This window comes from Uloborus diversus, chromosome 1 (assembly GCF_026930045.1).
Source record: "Uloborus diversus isolate 005 chromosome 1, Udiv.v.3.1, whole genome shotgun sequence".
Taxonomy (NCBI): domain Eukaryota; kingdom Metazoa; phylum Arthropoda; class Arachnida; order Araneae; family Uloboridae; genus Uloborus; species Uloborus diversus.
In genome coordinates, this window is record NC_072731.1 from 37858795 (window position 1) to 37880054 (window position 21260).

The 21260-nt window shown below is 30.5% G+C and overlaps 1 protein-coding gene across 1 annotated transcript in view; it reads right to left on the reverse strand.

Annotated features, from left to right (window-relative positions):
- LOC129234361 (cell adhesion molecule DSCAML1-like) overlaps nucleotides 1-21260 on the reverse strand; it is an 87420-nt gene that overhangs the window by 20070 nt on the left and 46090 nt on the right. Inside the window, exons 16-22 of the mRNA XM_054868355.1 lie at nucleotides 18365-18475; nucleotides 16211-16495; nucleotides 14244-14363; nucleotides 11968-12132; nucleotides 6378-6525; nucleotides 4899-5047; nucleotides 1810-1941 (exon numbers count right to left, since the gene is read on the reverse strand). Of these exons, the coding sequence (XP_054724330.1) occupies nucleotides 1810-1941; nucleotides 4899-5047; nucleotides 6378-6525; nucleotides 11968-12132; nucleotides 14244-14363; nucleotides 16211-16495; nucleotides 18365-18475 (1110 nt within the window). The remainder of the gene's footprint in view (nucleotides 1-1809; nucleotides 1942-4898; nucleotides 5048-6377; nucleotides 6526-11967; nucleotides 12133-14243; nucleotides 14364-16210; nucleotides 16496-18364; nucleotides 18476-21260) is intronic.

Consider the following 21260-nt stretch of genomic DNA (forward strand, 5'->3'; position numbering starts at 1 on the left):
CATTTCTGTGCTGCCATGTACAGGTGAAGGGTAGTAACTGCGTTTTTTTGTCTATTTTTTACATCTATTGTACGTTTGCTTTAGTGTACAAGCTTGATTCGTTGGTTTTTGCTGAAAAAAAAGCAAGAAACAAATAAGTGTCTACTTCCCACATTTTCTTATTAAATCCAAAATGCATTTCTTTAAAAATCTCGAAAACTCATTTCTGCAGATACTGCCGTTTACCTACGAACGACAATATATTCATTGAAATTACCCAAGGGTTTTTCCATCTTTTAAAAATAATTTATTGTCGTTATTTTTTGCGGATAGATTTTGAAAATAAAAAATCGGTGCGGAATTTCATGAGTTATTGTTTAGTTGTTTAGGACTAGTACCATTTTATAAAGATCATACTATGTATTCATTGGGAAGTATAAATAAACAATAATAAATAAAAAGTTTTTTTTTTTAATTTACTTTATTGGAAATTTTCCTCTTTTCCATACGTTGACGAATTATTGACGATTGCGAAAAATTAATATTTATGTTGCTAGCTCATGATTTAAAAAAGTGAATAAACAACAAGAATAAGAAATAAAGCAACGACTTATACAGAAAAGTAAAAGAAAATTTACAACGTTAATTTGCACAAAATTACAGAAAAATGTACACACACGTTTTGAGGTGAAAAAAACTTTTTTTCTGTACAAAAGAAATTAGAAAGTGGATGAAAATAGAGTTATAGAATTTAGAAAGTGCAATTGCGACTTCAGTTTGTGTTTTTCTACTTTTTTTTCTCGCGCTTATATACATTTGTGATATAAAAGGGTGTATCAGGTGCACTACTGCCATGTTAGGAATATTTCTCAAAAATAACATAGCAAAAAGCTATAGCAAAAAGATAAAGAGATTGATTAAATGAAAGCATTGTAAAAAATTAAAAATCGGAACATGAAATTGTGGCTGCGAAGAATTTTTGTGTGCAAGCCGTCATCAGCGAGCATACACGCGGCAGACCCAACAAGCATAACTCAGAGCAATGGCAACCGTTTTTGTTAAGCATCACACAAAGTTAAAGTTCGGACACGGAGTTTATGTTAAAGTTCTTTTTTTGAGTAAAAGTTAAATAGATAATTTAATGGATGAACCACAGGTGTAATAGATTTTCAGATGTTATAGAAAGTAATGTTTGCAAATATTCATAATTATTTAAAAATATGTGTGATTACAAAGAGAAGAACATAAATTCGCTTAGTAATGATAATAATATAACCAACCAATATTCAACTGCACTGAATGTACTTTGAATAGTAGCCTAATTTGAATACAAACCGAAACATTGTACAGCGTGAGGACACAAAATGAAGTCGATTTGAAAAAATCGTATTTTCGAAACTGTTGCCCATATTATAATAAGTTATAAAATATACAATAAGGGAATATTTTGAGAAATATACCAAGTTTTTTTCAGTTACAAATGTTTGATGAGTGAGCCGTTTGTTTCATGACTAATCTGTAATCCAGTTCGTTCCACACGCCATGTTTTTTATATGGAGTTACATCAAAGACCCTGATGCCGAAAACACTACAAAATATTCAAAAACGCGTTTGTACATCATTACGAACATTTGACAGTAAGATACTCTAAAATGTGTAGAATGAACTGGATTACAGATTAGATGTCATTGTGTGACAAAAGGCTCTTACATTGAGCATTTGTAAAGGAACATTTTGCACAACGTTCTTACGCTCACACATTGCCCATTTGTTAAAAAAAAAAAAAAAAAAAAAAAAAAAAAAAACTACAACTAAAGTTTATGATCTTACCAATATCTCTCCAGTACTGCACTATGTATTTAGTAATTGGAGAATTGCCACTGTAAGGGGGAGCCCAAGACACGCTAGAACTACGACTCCATATTTCTCTAATTTTCACGTCCAGTGGAGCAGCTGGGACCTCTGTCAACATTAGGGAAAGAAAATGTTATGTATAGTGATTTATACAAATCAATAATTCAATTTGCACACATGCACACAAAATAGAAAATATCATTATAACCATTTTTTAAAACTTGATTTATACCGATATTAATGTTTATTAATATTTTAGTGCCTGAAAAATACTTAATTCTTGCAATTTCGTTATTTTTACTTACTAATAGCGTTATTAATTTACACATTTCGTCGTAGATTTATAAAAATAATTTTTCATCAGATGTAGTTTACAGTGAAACAAATTCATCGACATTTATCTAGCATTGTAAATATTTTTTTCTTTAAAAGAAGCTAGAAAATGTTAAATAATTAGTGTGCTACTAACATATGGGGAAATATGCATAATTTGGTGTGCAGAGTACTTTGAAGAAGACAAATATAACTTTCATAACATTTTAGAACAGTTTTTAAAATATTACATACTGTTCAAAGAAAAAAAAAGAAGAAAATCATTAACATGTACGCTTGCATACACATTGTTAGTACTATACAAATCACATGGGTTTGCATTTAAAATGCGGAAAGTTAAATTATCTCGCATCAAATTATTTATCTTAGTCAGTCAAATGTGCTTAGTTTTAAGTCGGTGTGTCACAAAATACTGCTATTTCCTTCAAAACATTTCCTAGCCATATACATTCTTTTCTCTTGCCTTTTACCTGACTATGTAAAACACCTTTTTGTCTAAAAAATCTCTTATTCTTGAAAGCTGATCTTCGTCACAACACGCATTTATTCAGGGTGACAAGAAATAGCTTGACACACATAATAAATACATCGTAACTTTAATGCTAATGAAAATATTACGACCAAACTTCAAAATAAATATGAATACATTATTTGTCTAATATATTTACAAATTTTCTAAGTGGCTACCTTAAGCCACTTACAGATCTTTACACGTGTCACAAAAATTTCGGCCATGGACCGCAACTCATTTCCTGATATTTTATCCCATGCCTTGCATAAGAAATTTTTCAGGGATGTTAAAGTTTTATGAGGTTAGTACACACTTTAGTCCCCACGATGAACTAAATAATAAATTGGATTCAAATCTGGAAATTGCGGTGGTTGTTCTTGAGCTCCAAAGAAGTCCGGAAAATGTGACTTGCACCAGTTTTGAGTGCTTTTAGCTGTGTGCAGGTGCGGAATCCTGTTTTAAGATCCATCTTTTGTTTCCGAAGAACTTTTGCAATCAAGAGAAGACAACATCTTCCAAAATGCGTTTGCGATATGTTTCTTGATTATTTTCAATCCTTTGATCAACAAAAACAAGTCATGTTTTCCCACTAGCACATATCCCAACCCAAACCATTAAATTGGGGTCGTTGGCATAAAACTTTGGCAGCCCTAAAGAAATTCTTATGCAAGGCGTGGGATAACATATCAGTGAGTTACGGCTCATAGTGGAAAATTTTGTGACACGTTTAAAGCTCTGTATTAAGGCTAAAGGGAGTCACTTAGAAATTTTAAATATAGTAGAAGAAATAATGTATTCATTTTAATTTTAAAGTTTGGTTTTATTATTTTAATTAGCTCTAAAATTATAATGTATTATGTGTGTCAAAGGTATTTCTCGTCACCCTGTAATGTCACTTGCTGTCTTTTCCAGTTTGTTAAGGTAAAAATCAGGTGGGAGAAAAAAAAGGAAGTATCTTTCCAAGATAGAAATGCGTAGCTCTGATCCAGTTACAGTCATTAAAGGTTATTGGAGATAAGCACATTGGCGGCCGCAATTAAAAACAGAATTTCATAGGTGACGATGCATAAAATATTACAAAATTAGAAAAAAAATATTTTACAGACTTAATGAAGGCCAAAAATTGCATTAAATTTCCCTCCTTCCCCGTAAAAGGTACGTTTATAATAATAACACAATGGAATCCCGTTACAACGAACTGCAAAGGATCGGAAATTTTATTCGTTGTATCGGGAATTTCGCTGCAATGGAATTTAAATAATCTGGTTAAATCTGGACTGAAAATGTATTTCGTTGAAACGGAAATTTCGTTATATTGTGACGGGATTTCCCTGTTTATAAATACAGTAGTAACTCCTTTAAAGCACACACCTCTGAATAAGGGACACCTCTATTTAAGGGACACTTTTTCTGGTCCCAGACCCTTCGAATAGGAACCTCCATGCATTTGTCTCTCATTAAGGGACACTATTTAAGGGCCAGTCAGAGAGAAATATTAAAAAGAAAAATGTATAAATATTAGAAATGTCGAATTTATTAGAATTCAAGGTTTTTTTTTGTATAAAAATTAACCAGTAAAAGTTTGTCCTGACATTAAGTGCAAACAAACAAGTATTCTAAAATGCTTGCTGAGACCCACATTCATGCTTTTGCTTCTCATCAACTTTTTCATATGGGCTCAGCCCCGGTCGATAGTGGGCCGCCCATGACAAGCTTTGTACAGAAAACTTGAAATATGAACGCAGGTTTTGCATAGTAAATTACATGAAATCAAACAAATCCATGTAACACATTAATTCAAAATTGTAATTGATGAAATTCAGTTGCAAAACTTTGATACTACCAAATTTTTGATACAATTTTGATATTCAATTTTTTTTCCAGTTTGAATACTTCTGAATTTTATTTAATGATTTTATTTTCAATAATTAATCTCAAATGTTATTTACTTCACGTTTATCATGCAATTATACTGAGTTTATGCAGCGTGCATGAATTCATCTATTCTTCATTCAAGAAGTGACACCCCTATTTAAGGGACAAGTTGTCCGGTCCCCTTAGTGTCCCTTATTGAGAGGTTCTGTATTTTAGAGCACTTTCATCTGTTTTCTCCCAACTTTCAACGGTGAAGCGTTAACCTAACGCTTGGAAAACATTTTTAATATTTACAGGAATAAATGTATAAGAACATAAAAATATGAGTTACTGCATTTTGTCATACCCATTACGAGAAGTCGAATTTTTCGTTCGTCGCTGCCAAATTCATTTTCTGTAACACAAGAATAGAGGGCTCCATCGTCACGATCTGTTGTCCTGATTATCAATTCGGACACCATGGCTTTGGGTTCCATTGTTTCGAAGATTTCATAGCTGAAAGAAATACCATCACTAGAACGAAATTCATATAGTATTTATATTAGTTGTGCTACAGTTGCTTTATTTTTCTCGAATGTGTAGTAAGCTAAACTGCAAAGCACCAAGTTGTATGAAGTCTAAACTTCTGTCCATTGCATGCTGACAACGTAGCTTTAATAGGGTGCAGAATTATTAATGCCGCACCCACGTTAGATTATATAAAATTGCGTACTCACATTATTGTCGAATAATAGAGAGGAACTGCATAGTTAAATGCTTATTAAAATGTAACTATCAATCTCTTTTCCATTACTGTAACAATAATTGTTTCCTAGAGGCTTACCGTCATATTTGCAAAACATTTCAACTTCGTGAATTATTTCAATTTTAAATATATTTTCGACTTTTGGTTTTGTTCATATAAAATTTGCAAAATTTTCAGCTTGCGAATTCACCGATAACTTCATTTTGGTGAAAATTAGGGCTCACAAAAATAAGTGCTTTTACTGTACTTTCTTTCACGTTCCGCTAATGTTTGTGATTTGTGTGATAAATTCTGAAATTTTTTTTATTTGGGAACATCAAGGAGGGATTATATTTTACAAGGACGGAGTTTTATTTAAAGACATCAATAATCAGGAGGACTTAATCAAAGAAAATAAATGACCAGGATGATAATATGAAAATTTTAATAACAATCATCATGAAAAAAAAAAGACCATTTGTTTTGTTAAAACATTTATGATGAAATAGAATTAAATTACACTTTTTCTAACTAAAACAGGTCCTAAAATATTATAACATAATATTGAAGCTAACATGTTTTCGGGAAAAAAAAATGACTTTGGCTGTTGATATTAAAGCAAAGTATGTTTTGTTGCGTTCAGATATATTTTTAAGTAAAAAAATAATAAAATACAATAATAGTAAGACATACTAACAATAAAATTAAATAAATGCATAGTTTTCGTCGTTTCAAGTTATTACATAGTCATCAATGATTTTTGCTCGCAATGATTCATTATTTAAAAATTTAGCTTCATGAAATACCCAAACCTATAATTTTGAATTATTTTTATGTGTAGTTGTTAATTTCTTTTATTAATTTTTTGGAGTAGAAAAACCGGTCAATGCTATTTTTCAGTGAAAGTTAGAAAAATTAAGGCAGTGTACAAAATAAGTAATGGTTCAAAGTTTTGCAAAACTAGATACATTCAAACTTTTTCTATAAATGTCTAAGCATTTTTTCTATAAATGTTATTGGTTATTAAAATATATCAAATGTAATGTAAGAAAAACACACAAATCATTTTGATTTGGTCCGATTTGTGTGGGTAAAACTTACCGTTCGTCTCCACCTTTGCTTATGACAGTGTCATCTCTATGCCATGAGACAGACAAGGGTTGATCCCCTAGAGCTTCACACTTCATTCTTGCGCTGTCTCCTTTCTTGGCATGGACTACAGCAAACTTCTCTTCAAATTTGGCAGGAACTAGGAAAGAAACAAAAAACATTTCAAAAAGGTATTTCCATCTTTAAACATAACCGTTTTTTTTTTAAACATAAAAGTCCAATATTTCACCAATAAATTGGTAATTGGTTAAATGTAGCAACATTTATCTATAACCATTCTATTGCTGATAAGTTTCATCAATGATAGGTGCTTTTGGTGGTCATCAGTTTGTAAACGCACTTTTTCACTGGTGAAACTTATCACCAAAAAGATGTTGCAGCTGAAGTTTACTAGATTTAGTTAATTTATTGGTGAAACATTGAACTTTATTTTTTAGAGGGTTTGAACAGAACTTTTGACCCATCGATTGCAAAAGCTATTGCTGCAGAAACGTGTAGTACAAATACAAATAAATAATTTGTATTAGGGTCTCTTTCATCCAATTGCTGTTAATTGCTTCAGTAATTAGTTGACAAGTGCGGTACTTGACAACCAATCATTTTCATAATTTTTACCTAATATTGTACCTAATACAAATAAATAATTTGTATTAGGGCCTCTTTCATCCTATTGCTGTTAATTGCTTCAGTAACTAGTTGACAAGTGCGGTACTTGACAACCAATAATTTTCATAATTTTTTCCCGTTTTCTTTTAAAATGTATATTTATGTTTTCGCCACCTTTGAATCTTAAAGCAATGCAATTTAAAAACTCTGTTTCTATCATTTAGGAAACTTTTTCCTCTGTCCCCAAGACACATTATTTTAACACATAAACAGTCAATTTTTAAATACAAAATGTGGATCGATTTTCCAAACATTATATGAATGTCTTTCAAAACAGTTTCTGAAGTAGAAGTTTCTACTTAATAATATTCCATTACACCTAGAGATGTATTCGATTGTAATTGAGAGTCTATGTAAGTTTTATTTTTTTATTAGTTTGATAACCAAAACGAAGCTAATTTTGTAAATAAAGAAGGCTAGTGTCACCAATGTAATTTTTTTTTATTTTATAGTTTAAAGGTTATTACAAACTGCACTGCACCATTAGAAATTTTCTACATCCGCGTGATTTAACTTCTCTAAGGCTACTCTCAATGACTCTCAACAAAACGTGTTCGCCTTGAGAGAGCAATGTCTCACAAAATATTTTTTATTTATTTGTTTACATGAAATAGGTTGTTGCGCTACCGAGTTTTAGTTTATGTGACAAGTGCAGTTTTACATATTTAATGCGAACAGATCTGGAGGATGTTTCAAACTATCAAGGTTTTGAATTATCCAACATAAGTTAATGGCCGAAATGGTGTAAGAAAACCAATAAATTATCTTCCAGTCAATGAAGCTTTCTTTCACTTTTTTTTTGAACTTAAATAGTGTCATTCTTTTTTTTAAATTGCTTTGCAGCTTTTGATAGTTAAACCCGTATGCTCCTTTTTTTAACCCAAATTTAAATCATTCCAGTCTATCAAATATGACGCGACTCTCATGCTGTAAAAATCCTGGTAAAAATCTTTGTACTGTATCATTACATAGATATATATACACTATACATAACTAATCTGGAAAGAAATGTTCATTATGAGTGCATATTATTATTATTGAAACAATAATAATGGAAAAAAACCACTTAAAGAAGAGTTTTAGAACGTTCTTGTATTGATGAAAAAAAAATATCAGTTGTAGAACAATAATATTGTTTCTTGGATATATTTATTACAGAATATAACTGAATACAAATTACAGCCATGTATTCTTTTTTTGGCTTTTTTTTGCTTTTGTACTCTGATGTACGTAAAAACACACGTAATGTACAAAAGGAATATATACTTTACTATATATGTCAACTTGTGATTATATTAATACATCTAATAGCGTAAATAGATGCATTTAAATCAGTATTTTGTCATCTGAAATAGTTGTAAGTGCATATATTTCAAGCATTTTCATAGTTTCAACGCAAGGATGGTTTTTCCAGCTAAAAAATTCCCTAAAATTTTTGACCGCACATTATGATGCCTTTTATAGCATAGTAGCGCACACAAACGTATTAAGATTTTAAAAAATCTCCTCTCTAGAGGAGGAAAAACCCCCCTTCCAGGTGTCAATCGATGGCAAGAAAGCAAGTTTTCTTGTTTATTCGTATAGTATCTCTTTTACACTGAATTTGAAAAAATAACTATTATTTCGTCAATAGAATGCTATAAGGATATCATACAATCTGTTTTTCTTGAAATTCTTTTGTGCTGTGATTTTGAACTCGTGAAAAGGTTCATAGCGATAAATAACGTGTATATATAGCAATACATTACTAATATTGTAAAAGTATTTAAATAAAAACAACAAAGACACAAATACACGCTGCAATAAATACAGTTTAGTAAATTACACAATCATCAAGAAAAGCTACCAGAAACTATTACGTATCTGATTTTTTTTGACTTGTGTAAAAAACTTACTGCTTTTACAAAAGATGAATCAAATTTTCACATGCTGAAAGAATGTCTTGTATAAATAATAAGATGATCATTCATAGTTATCAAGTTTGTGTTTTAGTGTAAGTATTTATTTACCAACCAATCAGCAAAAATCAACAGGAAGACATACGAAAGAGTTGTGCTGTGAGGTTCAATAGTTTAAGAAGAATAGAGATGGATGACGAAAAGTTATTTTTTAAGTATTGTATTACTTGCAAAAATTATAATTATTGTGAAGAAGTATTTGTTTCCTCGCTTGAACACTTTCTCATCATTGTATTTGCTCAAAATTATAAACACAATAGTAGAAAATTGATGCTCAACATTATGTTTAGTAAAAAACTAATAGTTTTTGAAAAAAAAAAAAATATTTCTTAAGAATTGCGAGTTTTTTCCCGCAGAAAAGGTCTTTTCACCTTTGACTTTTGGTAAAGATAAATAAATAAAATATTGCCCACTTGTAGTGAGAGTCGGGAAGGGAGGAGGCAATGCGTTTTAAGTAATCATACGTTTTAATCATCAAGTCATCAAGTAATAAATCTCGTGCAATATCCCAGTATTAGTCCTCTTTAACTGACCATACGGCACATTTAATCCAATACCACACATTAAATATCTGAAAAATAAGGTGGGATTCTGCACAAAAATCAATAAATTCGACTGAAAACATTGGTAAAACCATTTAACTGAGCATATACAAAGCATACATTTAACATTAAGAAAAAAGTAAAAGAGCTAGTAAATAAAAATTATTATAAATAAGTCATAACTTACTACAAAGCGAATCTGTTGTTTAAAATTATGAAAGTATGCAAAGCTATTTTTTTCTTTGAACTTTATAAAAGAAGTATAAATGGCAGGTGCTTTATAGAACGTTAGAAAATTTAAAGATGCATGCTAAAAACATTTTAAAATCTGATTATTCAAAAACTAATTAACAGGAAAACAATTATTTCTGCAAGCCTTTGTGTTTATTTTGCATAAATAACTTCAAGGAAGCAATATCAACAATTTTGTAGGAAAGTGTGACCACAATTTCGTTTAAAACACTACTAATAAGAGATAATTCCTTAATATTTCAGTAGTTTTCGACTATGTTTTGTTAGTGATTATAAGTACATATAACTTTGATGTGTTACACAATGATAGAAAGTAAAAAGATAATTTGAATACTGTAGCAACATATATCATTGATATTCTTTTATGATAAATACTATACGGAGAGACAATATCTACTTATAGCGATTTTCATCAGCTTTGAATTTCCTTAAATGGAATTTGCATAAAGACAATAAAAGTAATGCTGTAATAAACATGTTTTTGAAATATGAAGTAAAGTAGGTGAAATAATATCTATTCATTTGATATTTTAAAAACTTTAGGTAAACAAACAAACAAAACAAAAAAAAAATAAATAAATGTCAAAGATGCTTAGTTTTTTTTAAAGTTTTTTTTTTCATCGTGTAGTAATAGGACGTCAAGGTGTATTAATCGTTATCAATAAGATTGAAATAAGAAAATGCCTTTTTTCTTGATTGACACAGATAAAAAAGGAAAAAATTATTTAAAAAAAAAACATTAATATCCACCAATAAATTGAATTTGAATGCAAGAAAAAAACAATATTATATATTGTAAATTAAATATCAAATTTTAACTTAAAAAATAGCAATGATAAATGACGTAAGAACAGCGAAAATTTTCAAAGTCAAAGAAAGTCATCAGAGTTCACATATTAAAGTTTCCATACATAGTCATTTTAATTGCTGAAAATAAAATTTACTTTCGACTGAGATACTATTAAAAATAAAAATTGGGTCATTAGTTTATTTGAAGTAGACTATATGAAACAGAAATCTTCTTGTGTACTCTATCAAGTAGTAAAGAGAAGATTAAAGTTTAACAAAATGATTACGAAATCATTAATGAAAGCCAACATTATAAAGTGTATCTTCTTATTCAATATTCATATTGAGTTTTGTTGAACAGACAATCACGCAGACGAGCGATCACTATGATCAAAATTCTATTTAGTTTGTAAGGTAAGCATCAATTAAGAAACAAAAAAATTTTGAGACATAATTTGTAAGATTTTACACAGTCAAAAAAATGAAAATTTTTTGAAACGGCAAACTCATTGTATTTTTTTTTCAAACTGACTAATTTTTCGATTATATGTATATTCTAACTTAATAAACATTTTTTCTACAAGAAAATTTCCCCTAAGCAAAATTTATAGCACTGCTGGATAGGAAACTTTCAGAGTATGGTTCGATCATTGGGACACTATTGTAATATAATAACCTATGAATAAAAGTGAGTTCATTCATATTTTGAAGATTATAAATGTTTTAAGATATGTTTTCAATAGTAGTATAGCTAATTAATAATATTATATAACTTTTGACGAAAAAGTAAAAATAAAAACGAATCTAGCACGATAGAAAGGTGATTCTTCAGGGAAAAATAAGTCCCCCCCCCTCAAGTTCCAAAAATGAACACTGGATCAAAATTCTACATCATATGCAAATATTTTGTTATACTGTTATACATCGAAGAACAAGTGTAACGATAAATTACGCAAAGGAAACAAGAAGTAAAGATGTTAAGGTGAGACTAAAGACTTCCGTGCGATTGATATTCGTAAAAAATTTAAATTAACGCAAATGAAAAGAAGTACATTTAGCAGAGTGTGTTACTGCCCCTCATCTGGGAATAAAACAGAACTACAAAAATATGGAAAAAGATACCGGAAAAACTTAAAAAAAAAAAAAAAAAACGGGTTTGTGCATGAATTTAAATTAGTTATCAGTAAATCTAAATCTAGAGCAGAGTGAAAAATATTTAAGGAACTAAGGCAAAGAAAAACTGATAAAACTTTGAATCAAAAACTTTTATTGTTCTTTATTTTTAGCAACTTATTAAAAATATTTGCAAGATAAATTACGTTGTTTTTTCTGTAAGGCATCCAGTCGATTATGTTTTAAGTAGAGCTACCTTACCATTAACAGTAACTGTCACTACTTTTCTTAAAGAAGTTCCAACACCATTATTAGCTTCGCATTCATATTTTCCAGCATCTTTGACAGTGATACTTGAAATAGTTAGTGTACCGTTTCCTGCTGTATTAACTCTCGTCTTTTTCCCATCAGCATTACTTTCAAGACCTAAAAGAAGAAAAAAGAACCTTGTAAATAAAGCAGATATGTAAAAAAGCATAATACATCGTCAAAAAAAAAAAAGTAGTTCACATAGAATTAAGCGAGCTGATATCATGCAACTCAACATTCATGTAGTGCATGATGCGACAAGCTGAGAAGACAATAATTAAAAATTCAGAACCATAGATCCTTTTATTGAGAAGTTACGGTATAAAAAAGCTACACATCAATGAATAGTATAGCCATCTTTGGAAGCTATACAAACCGAAACATGGTGGGGCTTTGAATTAAGAAGGTCACCTATTATTCCCTACAAAAAGATCATGACAATATTTACGACGGGATAGTTAATTCACCAGTATTCCAGGATTGCTTCAGTTGCCTTCCAAGCAAAATCCAAGCTTCCCGTCAAATGTGCTGTATTGATGGAAAATTTGGTGACCTGGCGAGCCAGGAACTGATCAGAGAATCGCACAATGTATGGCCCAGCGTTGTTTTGCTAGTAACTTGAATCTGGATGACTTCATAGTTTAGGCAGTACAATCGGCGTGAGAATGTCTTTCACGTAACTCGAACCGTCAGAATTCCTTGAAGTATGACAAGAGCTGATGATGTGTTCCCACACATCGCTCCCAACACTGTAACCACCGTTGCTGCTTGTTAGCAGATGCTGGATCGGACCACTGGCCTGGCTGTCTCGAAACACTTGCGCGTTGGTTACCAGAATTGAAATTAAATTGGGATTCATCGCTGAAGTTCTTGCATCTCTCACAAGACACACTATACCTGGCTCGAGTTGAGGAAAAGTGCAATCGACGCTACCTATGGAGTCACTGGTAGAATTCTGAATGGAAGTAAAATAACTACAACAGCGTCGGAGAAACGTGCTAATTTTTTAAAATACGTACATTTTATTCTTAATAACGATTGAACGTAGTCGTTTTCAGATTTTTGAAAATTATTTTAATTAAATGAAGAATGACACCAAAATTAATAATTTTTATTATTTTTATAACGTTTAAATGGTATACTTAGTTTTAGTAGACAATAAAAAATATGTAAAATACTACTTTTCAATTTTACTTTATCTAATTTTTCCGTAGATATCCAAATCATTGTGTCATTGCTTTGAAAAGTAGATTTAACGTATTTTCCTTACCATAGAAAGAGAATTTCTTCTCACAACATGAGTCAAAAGATGAGAGAAATATTTAAAATATCATTATATATTTTATACCTAGGGAAAAAACTACTTAAATTATAACTAATCAAATAATGCATTCGAGATCATATCCGTCAATGAAAAATTTATATCATAATTCCCAGAAAATATGAAAAATTTCGTTTTTCACATAAGCTATTTGTTTACTTTCATTATTATTATTATTATTTTGTTAATAAGAGATAGAACTCGAAGGAAGTTTTCAAAAAATGCTTAAAAATGTTTTGTATTGCACACCAATTCGAACAGAAAACTGGTCAGCTGTGGCCATCACAAAACTTTCTACTATGCTATTCGGATAAATTTTCTGAATTTTAAATGATAAGATGCGTTTTCGACTGTTCGAATGATGCCAGAAATGATGCCAATCCGTGCATTATATTTTTTTTCATTATTTCATAAAAAATCCCAGTAAAACGTCTGTTCGAGCTTTTACGAATTTTTGGAAAGTCTAAGTGCATACAACTTGTCTGAGCACTTTCATAACTTCTTGAGACATAGCACTCAGTTGTTAATACAATAAAACGCTGGATTTCACCACTACCTAAGAGCGATTGCCTAAACTTTCAAAACTCAAAGAGTATAGAAAAAATAGCAAATGACGAAAAAACTTCAGTTCTTAATTTTAAGATCTTAATTTAACTAAAGGCTTTTCACAGATCTTCATGATTTGTTTCGTAAGCTAAACACGATTCCATCATTATTATTTTTTAAGTTAATACTTTTTAACCATATTTATAAAACAAACATCAAATTATTTTCCATCCCAGCTAAAAGTATTATTTATCATTAATTTTTCATGTTATGAAATATGTACAGACCTAAAGCATGTAAAAATTTCAAAGCTGTATAAGAGGTTAAAAAAAAAAAAAAAAAAAAAAAAAAAACCACTTACTGTCATATTTAAACCATTTTATCTGAGGCGATGGTAACCCTGCTGCAGAGCAAAACAGAACAACATTTTCAGTTTCTAAAGCTGCTTTGTCTTCGGGTTCTCTAACCCATGACGTTGGCTCTAAAACAAAGGCACATTGCAAAACATTTTGCAAAATAAATGCATATTTTTAGAATTTATATAAGTTTTACAAATTTAGAACAAGGAATCTGTCCAGAACACTTGAACTACTACAACTACAGTCGATTCTCTATAATTCGAAGCCTTATAACTCGAATGTTTATCTCGGAGTTTTCATCTGGCCTGAAACTTTTGTGAAGGCTGTGGAAACTTTCCTGGCTTAAAATAGCAATAATCGAAGGTTTTGTTGATTCCTTTGGGCTTCGACTTATCAAAAGTGGACTGTAATATGCTTAGTAATAAAAGATGAACTTAAAGATGCTGTAAAAACCCAAGTAAAAGCTTTTAATAAAATGATGATGGTAACCATCCATGCGGATCTTAAGTTCTTCTTTAATTTTGTTTAGTTTTGGTAAATAATTTTAAGAATCAAATTATGCTTTACTTAAACAATCAAAATTTTGAAATAAGAAACAGCTTTAATTTTTTTTTTTGGAATTCTTAAGAAGTGTACTTTGTTCTTCCCCTTAATTTATGTTCTTCAATAAATTTTACGAAACTTATATCGAACTAATTGTTTTTATCCATTTACTAAGTCCTGTTAGCATGAATATTATTTACAGTCGCACATTTTCCAGTTTTTCTCATCTTAAACTCACCAGCAAATATACATTTTTATTTTCAAAAATGAGTTCTTCGGGAAAGAATAAAATTCAATTAAGTACGGTTTTGGGGGAAAAAACAGGCAAAAATGTAAACTCAGCAAATAATTCTTTTTTAAATATTTATTTCACATCATATCACTCTAAAGATAGTGACAACGAAGGATCTATCAGTAATAAATAAATAAATAAGATGCCCTTACATTATACAAGTAAAAAAAGTATATTACATGTGATATGGCTACAAAAATTAGGAGAGTAAATCACGAGGAACTTTTTCTTCGATACCACAGCAACAAGACTTAAGTAAGGAGGATCATTTAAATTAGGAAAAGCTGAAACTGTACATATTTCAGAAAACAAGCTTAATAAAAAACTTGGTAATTTATTTTGGAAAAGGGTAAAAAAGGAAATTTCTAAAATGTTTATATTTTTTTATAATGTGTAAATGTTTAGATTTTATAAAATTTAAATTGTGAAAATTAATCATGGTGGAGTTTCAACGACGGCACATTTAATTACTAAGTTTCCAAGATGGGAGAAGGCAGATGATACGGGTTATAACTTTCAATTCCTTAAAACGAAAATATAAATGGCTGCCAAAAAAGCGAAAAGGAGACTGTATTCGAAGTATGAAACTGTTTTATACCTTTTCGTAACAAAAAAAAAAAAAAAAAAAAGAAAAAAAAAGCAACAATGAAGACATCTTTCCCAGACAGTAAAAGTGAGGATTGAGTTCAAATAATTAAACTAAATGAATATTCAATCTAAACGTAATGTTGGATTGGTCAATTTTTCAGTTCTAAAAAAATTGTATTAATGTTGTTGACGTAACTAATTTTTAAAGTACTTATACTAATGCTTATGTTATTTCAAACAATTATTTTGAGAATTAAAATTTCTGAGTTACGTATATAATCTACACCTTCCATGAAATTTGAGTTACTTTTAATTTTTCCCTGCATTTCATTACATCGAAATACTCTTACGACGAACAATAGTAACGATCCTTTTATATTCATTGTGACAGTATTTTTCTGTAACATGTTTTGGGGAATATCTGGAATATATGGAGCATCAGTTACTCAAAAAATGACGATACATTAAAAGTGCCTAATAAAGATTATAATAGGATTTATCATGCGCTATAAAAATAGATTTAATTTTAGAATTGATTACACTTACCATGTACGGCAAGAACAGCGGTAAATTTGTCTTCCCCTACAGCATTACTTGCAATACAAGTGTAATTTCCACTGTGTTTTGAATATACAGGATCAATGTTTATTACTGAAAAGTCTTCATAAGAGGTTATCACAACTGCTGAATCTGAGCCTTGGATATCTTTATTATTATACTTCCACTGAAATTGAATTGGCTTTAATCCTTTTACAACTGTGCACAAAGCTTTCGTTGACCATCCACTTTTGACGGTCGGTGGGAACGCTATTGGAGGTATTTTTGGCAAATCTGAAATGTAGATGTATAACATAACGAAATATCGTCAATACGTTTATAAAAATATATTTATATCTTATTTTTATTAGCTATTCAAGTGCTTTTCGATGTAAGACGTGCTGCAAACAAATTTTCATTTGACAGCTTTGATTGAAAAAAAAAAGAAAAATATTTTAGTTTTTGAATCCCAAGTTAACTCTAAAGCTGGACATTAAAAGTTAGTTCTTTAGAGCAAAAATGTATGCTACAAACGCCATTTTATTTTAGAATTTTTCTGCAACAAGATGCCACGAAAACGTTTAGAAAAAATGTTCAAGGGATTTTAAAAAAAAATTAGATATATGGTTTAATCTTATTAAAATATAGTGATCCATTAATTAAAAAAAACATGCTAGATTTTTTTTACTTCTGTTTGAAGAGAGAAAGCAATGCGCAAAAAATATATATGCCTACTGACCAAAATAATTCCATTTTTAAACTAATGTAGAATTGCTATGCCCGTGATTCTGAATAACTGGTTTATCCCCAATTTCGCCGACGTTTCAAATTTCCTCTACCCTTTAATAAATGACTGAAATTGAAAAACAGGGGGGGGGGAGGCGACTTGAGGATACACCGAATAACTGATATATTTTAAGGTAAATAATAATTGGACAACAATACGTATGCACATTCAAAAAAAAAAAAAAATCTTAACAAATGAATGTCAAAATTGTCTAACTTGTTTGTAATAGGCTGTCATTTAATAAACATAATTAAATAAAGAGTATCATTTCAATTTAGCCACTTTTAATTTACAAAATTTAATTATTTAGAGAGCAAAAGGCGTATCTAATTATTTTCTTTTTAACATTGAATGATATTTTATTTATGCTTTATTTAAGACATAAGACTTCGGCCCATTAAGTCTTGTTTTTCTTTCATCTATGTGAGAGATAATTACTTCTATTCGTTTCATGCATTTCTCATATTTATTTTGCAATTTAACTCAATTAATAAAGAAAAATATTTTTACATGATCAATAAGAACTAACTGCAATTCCTTATTACTTCAAATTTATTTATTATTAGGTTGATTTACACAGTAATACAGTTTCAGAGAATTTGTAGAAAAAAAAGCAACTTACCTTGCAAAGCTTGTTCTTGCAATGTCAATGAAATCTTCAACAGGACAATAGACGAAACGCTCCAAAAACTTAACATAATGAAATAATTTACCAAAATGAAAGCGCATTAATTATAATTGCAGATGTTGTTCAGGCACAATATTAAGAGAAGAGGATCAGATCTTAATAGTACGCCATGACAGTGTTTAGCAATAAAATGTGTTTCAACTTTGAGTACCAAAGAAATGCTTCGGTACAGTACCGTAGCGCCACACTGTGTCGAAATTTGAAGTTGATAAGTATTTCTGAAATAATTTTGGAGCTGAAAATAATATTTGATTATACAAATAAAGAAAACAAATGAGAGACACAAAAAAATACCATTTTCACCCAAAAAGGCACTTTTAACGACAGTTCTGTAAAAAATGTGAACCTCTTTTATCGTATAGTTTCTAATATATGGTAACAATATTTTTACAAACTTGATAAACATGAAATCTGTATAACGTTTGTTAAAACATATACAGAAATATTTGGCAAATATGTAAATATCCAGCCCTAATTTCATATTGCTCCTGTGTACAAAATATACATATGTCTTTTAAAATAGAAAACTAATATGGATTGAAAACATTCAAAGTTTCTAGTGTGATAAAAATGCATTAGAAAGGATAATTAGCAAATCATGTGGGAGAAGCCATTTATGATTTTTCTTACACCTTACCACGTATTTCTATAAAAAAATAACTTTTGAGCACGGGTTCAACTCCATTACTGGCTTCACAGCCATACAATCCATCATCTGATAAGTTCATTGATTCAAATACAAGAGTTCCTCCGTTGCTGATCACTGTTTTCGGAATATGCTCATTCATTTCATTCAAACCTGAAAGGAAAAAAGAGAAAATATTTTTTTCATCTCAGAGCAATTCATAATATTTTAAACATAAAAATTCTGGAGAAGTGGTATTTAAACCTGGCCCTGCAGCGTTCCTAAGAGCTAGCCTTTCTCCCTCCCTTTCTTACAAGTATTTTAAGCTAAATAATAAACTAAAACAACTCAAATTTAGCCCGAAGTGTGGTGAAAAGTGCACACAAGGGATTTATTGCAAGTCTTCACCAATCGCCTTGTATAGTGGTCAGAGAAGTCTGACTGTGGATAGGAAGGTCTTGGGTTCGAATCCCGGCTCGGGCATGAATGTACATTCTCCTTCCTGTTCTTGTCCTGAATTTGTGTGAAAGCGTTGTTGTGCTGTAAATGGTTGTCTACTCTATAAATGGGTCTTTATGGCATGTACGTACTGTGGAAGTCGGATGGCACAGTTGGAAAAGTGAAGCAGCGCACTCCAAATTGTCAGCCTAGCTGGAGCAAGACAATAACAACATTGAAATCTTCTCTGTAAAGGATTCCTGCTATGCGTCAGAAATGTTTCATTATTCACGTTGTTTAACTTCATACTTTACTTTATCAGCCAAAAAAGTTAAATTTTCTAAAAAAATATAATTTTTACATTTATTTAATGGTGCCAGTGATATTTAACTACTTTTCTTACTTTTTACTATTACATTTTTTGTACTTACGCACACGCATGCGCAAATATTTTTTGTACTAACGCATACTCCGCACATCTGTTTTTTGTATTAACGCACACTTCTGACATATTTTTTGTACTAACGCACACTCCCGCATACATGTTTTTGTACTTACGCACACTCCCGCAAACACATTTTTTGTATTTCGCACACTAATAACGATACAACGTTTCAGACCTAGGAGAGATAGTGTACAGTACATTCTAATGACTTAGAAACATATGTAGCAATGTAGGACCAAAAATGCTTTCCTGACAAGGTTAGGCTCATAAAAATATCATAAATAAAAAGACATCACGTAAGTCAATGTTAAAATGTAACATTTATTTAAATGATAAACTTTCATAAGCAAAGGTAATATGAGTCGAAAATAGTATCCCATGCAACGCACATATATAAGGAAAGAATATTTTTGAGTGATATAATTCCGTGTCATCGGGATGCCCTTACGTCTCTTAGAAGAATTAAAGCACTATATTTCTTTTCAGCAGTATCAGCAGTACAGAGACTCATGCACAAAAAAAAAAAAAAAAAAAAAAAAGACACTACTGTAAATAGTTATGGCTATGATAAAATTCGTAACTTCTGCATGGGATTAAAAGCTATAACGGAAAATTCTACAACGAGTGTAATATTCTAATATTATGTGTTAATTTGTTCTTATGTCTAGGCATGTGTACTGTTGTAAATATCTGTATCATAGTTGATGTAATCAAGTTTAAATTTGGAAAATGATTGGAAAAACCGCAAAAGATTTTAAATTTTTATCAGTTGACATCTTCTATTTGTTAAAAAACAAGATGTTTTATTATTTAAAACTAGTGGTACCCCGCACAGATTTGCCTGTTGTAGAAAATGAAAAGGTGTTTTGGTTCGCCTGTATACTTCCAAATAATGAATGCTGAATTTCTCGCCAGTTGGCTTGCTCATGCTACGGTTCCAACTTATGATAACTTGGTAATTTACTCGTCCATCTTATAATAATTTTACTCGAGAAAATGTTCCTAAAATTGGAATAAAAAAAGAACAAAATCGAATTTTCGAAAAATCGCTTCGAGGTGCACATCCCCATGCTTTAAACTATGTCTCTGGTGAATTTCATGAAAATCAGCCGAACGGTCTGGGCGCTATGTGCGTCACAGAGATCCTGACAGACAGACTTTCAGTTGCATTATTAGTAAAGATAAGGAAGATTTTGAAATTATTTTGAACGCCCTATGATTTTGCATTTTCGGGTGCATTTTGATGATTTGGAAACTAGCACGGACGTCAAATTTTGCGTGACCCTGTTGCTTTATGGTAACCCAACGCTAATATACATTTCCCTATTCTTCTTTTACGTATGCAAAGGGAAAAAATTCTTCGCGTGAGAACTACTGCAAAAGTTTAACGGCAATGAATTAAGAATTTAAAAAATCGCTGAGAAATGTACATAGATTTTATAGTTTCAGCCAAATTTCTTCTATTTTCAAATTTCTTTGATTTATTATTCTTAATTTAAAGATCGAATAGTGCCTTGTTCATCCGGCACACGTTTACCTGGATCAAATTTCTAGAGTTAAAATATATTCGCTTAAAAATAATTCTAAATTACAATAGCAAGAGCGGAACTATAAATACTCTAAATAATCACTATTTAATTTTGATTAAATGTATATTTCATGTTTAGATAGCGCAATAAATTATTGTAATGTAACAAATAGTATGGCCTATTTGGAGTGTCAGAACGTTTCCACTGCAGCTGAAATATAAGTGAAAATCGAGTACTTGCAACGAAGAATCGGGTGTAATTTTGTTACTAATCATCGTTTTTTTCTTTTTGTTGCAATAAAAGATAAGTCTGCTTATTTACAAATGCGTACTGCTTATTACTCATATTACCCTGATTATTTGAATTTCGGTTTAGTCGTATTGCCTTTGGTTCCAGTTAGTTCGGATACATACAAACAAGGTTGTACTGTATCTGCAGAAAATACGCAGAATTGTCTAATTATTGAAACTTGAACTAGCGACAACGCGATGATTCGTACACTTTTGCTCAGACTAATAATCTAAGCCATCCTGTTTGAGAACATATT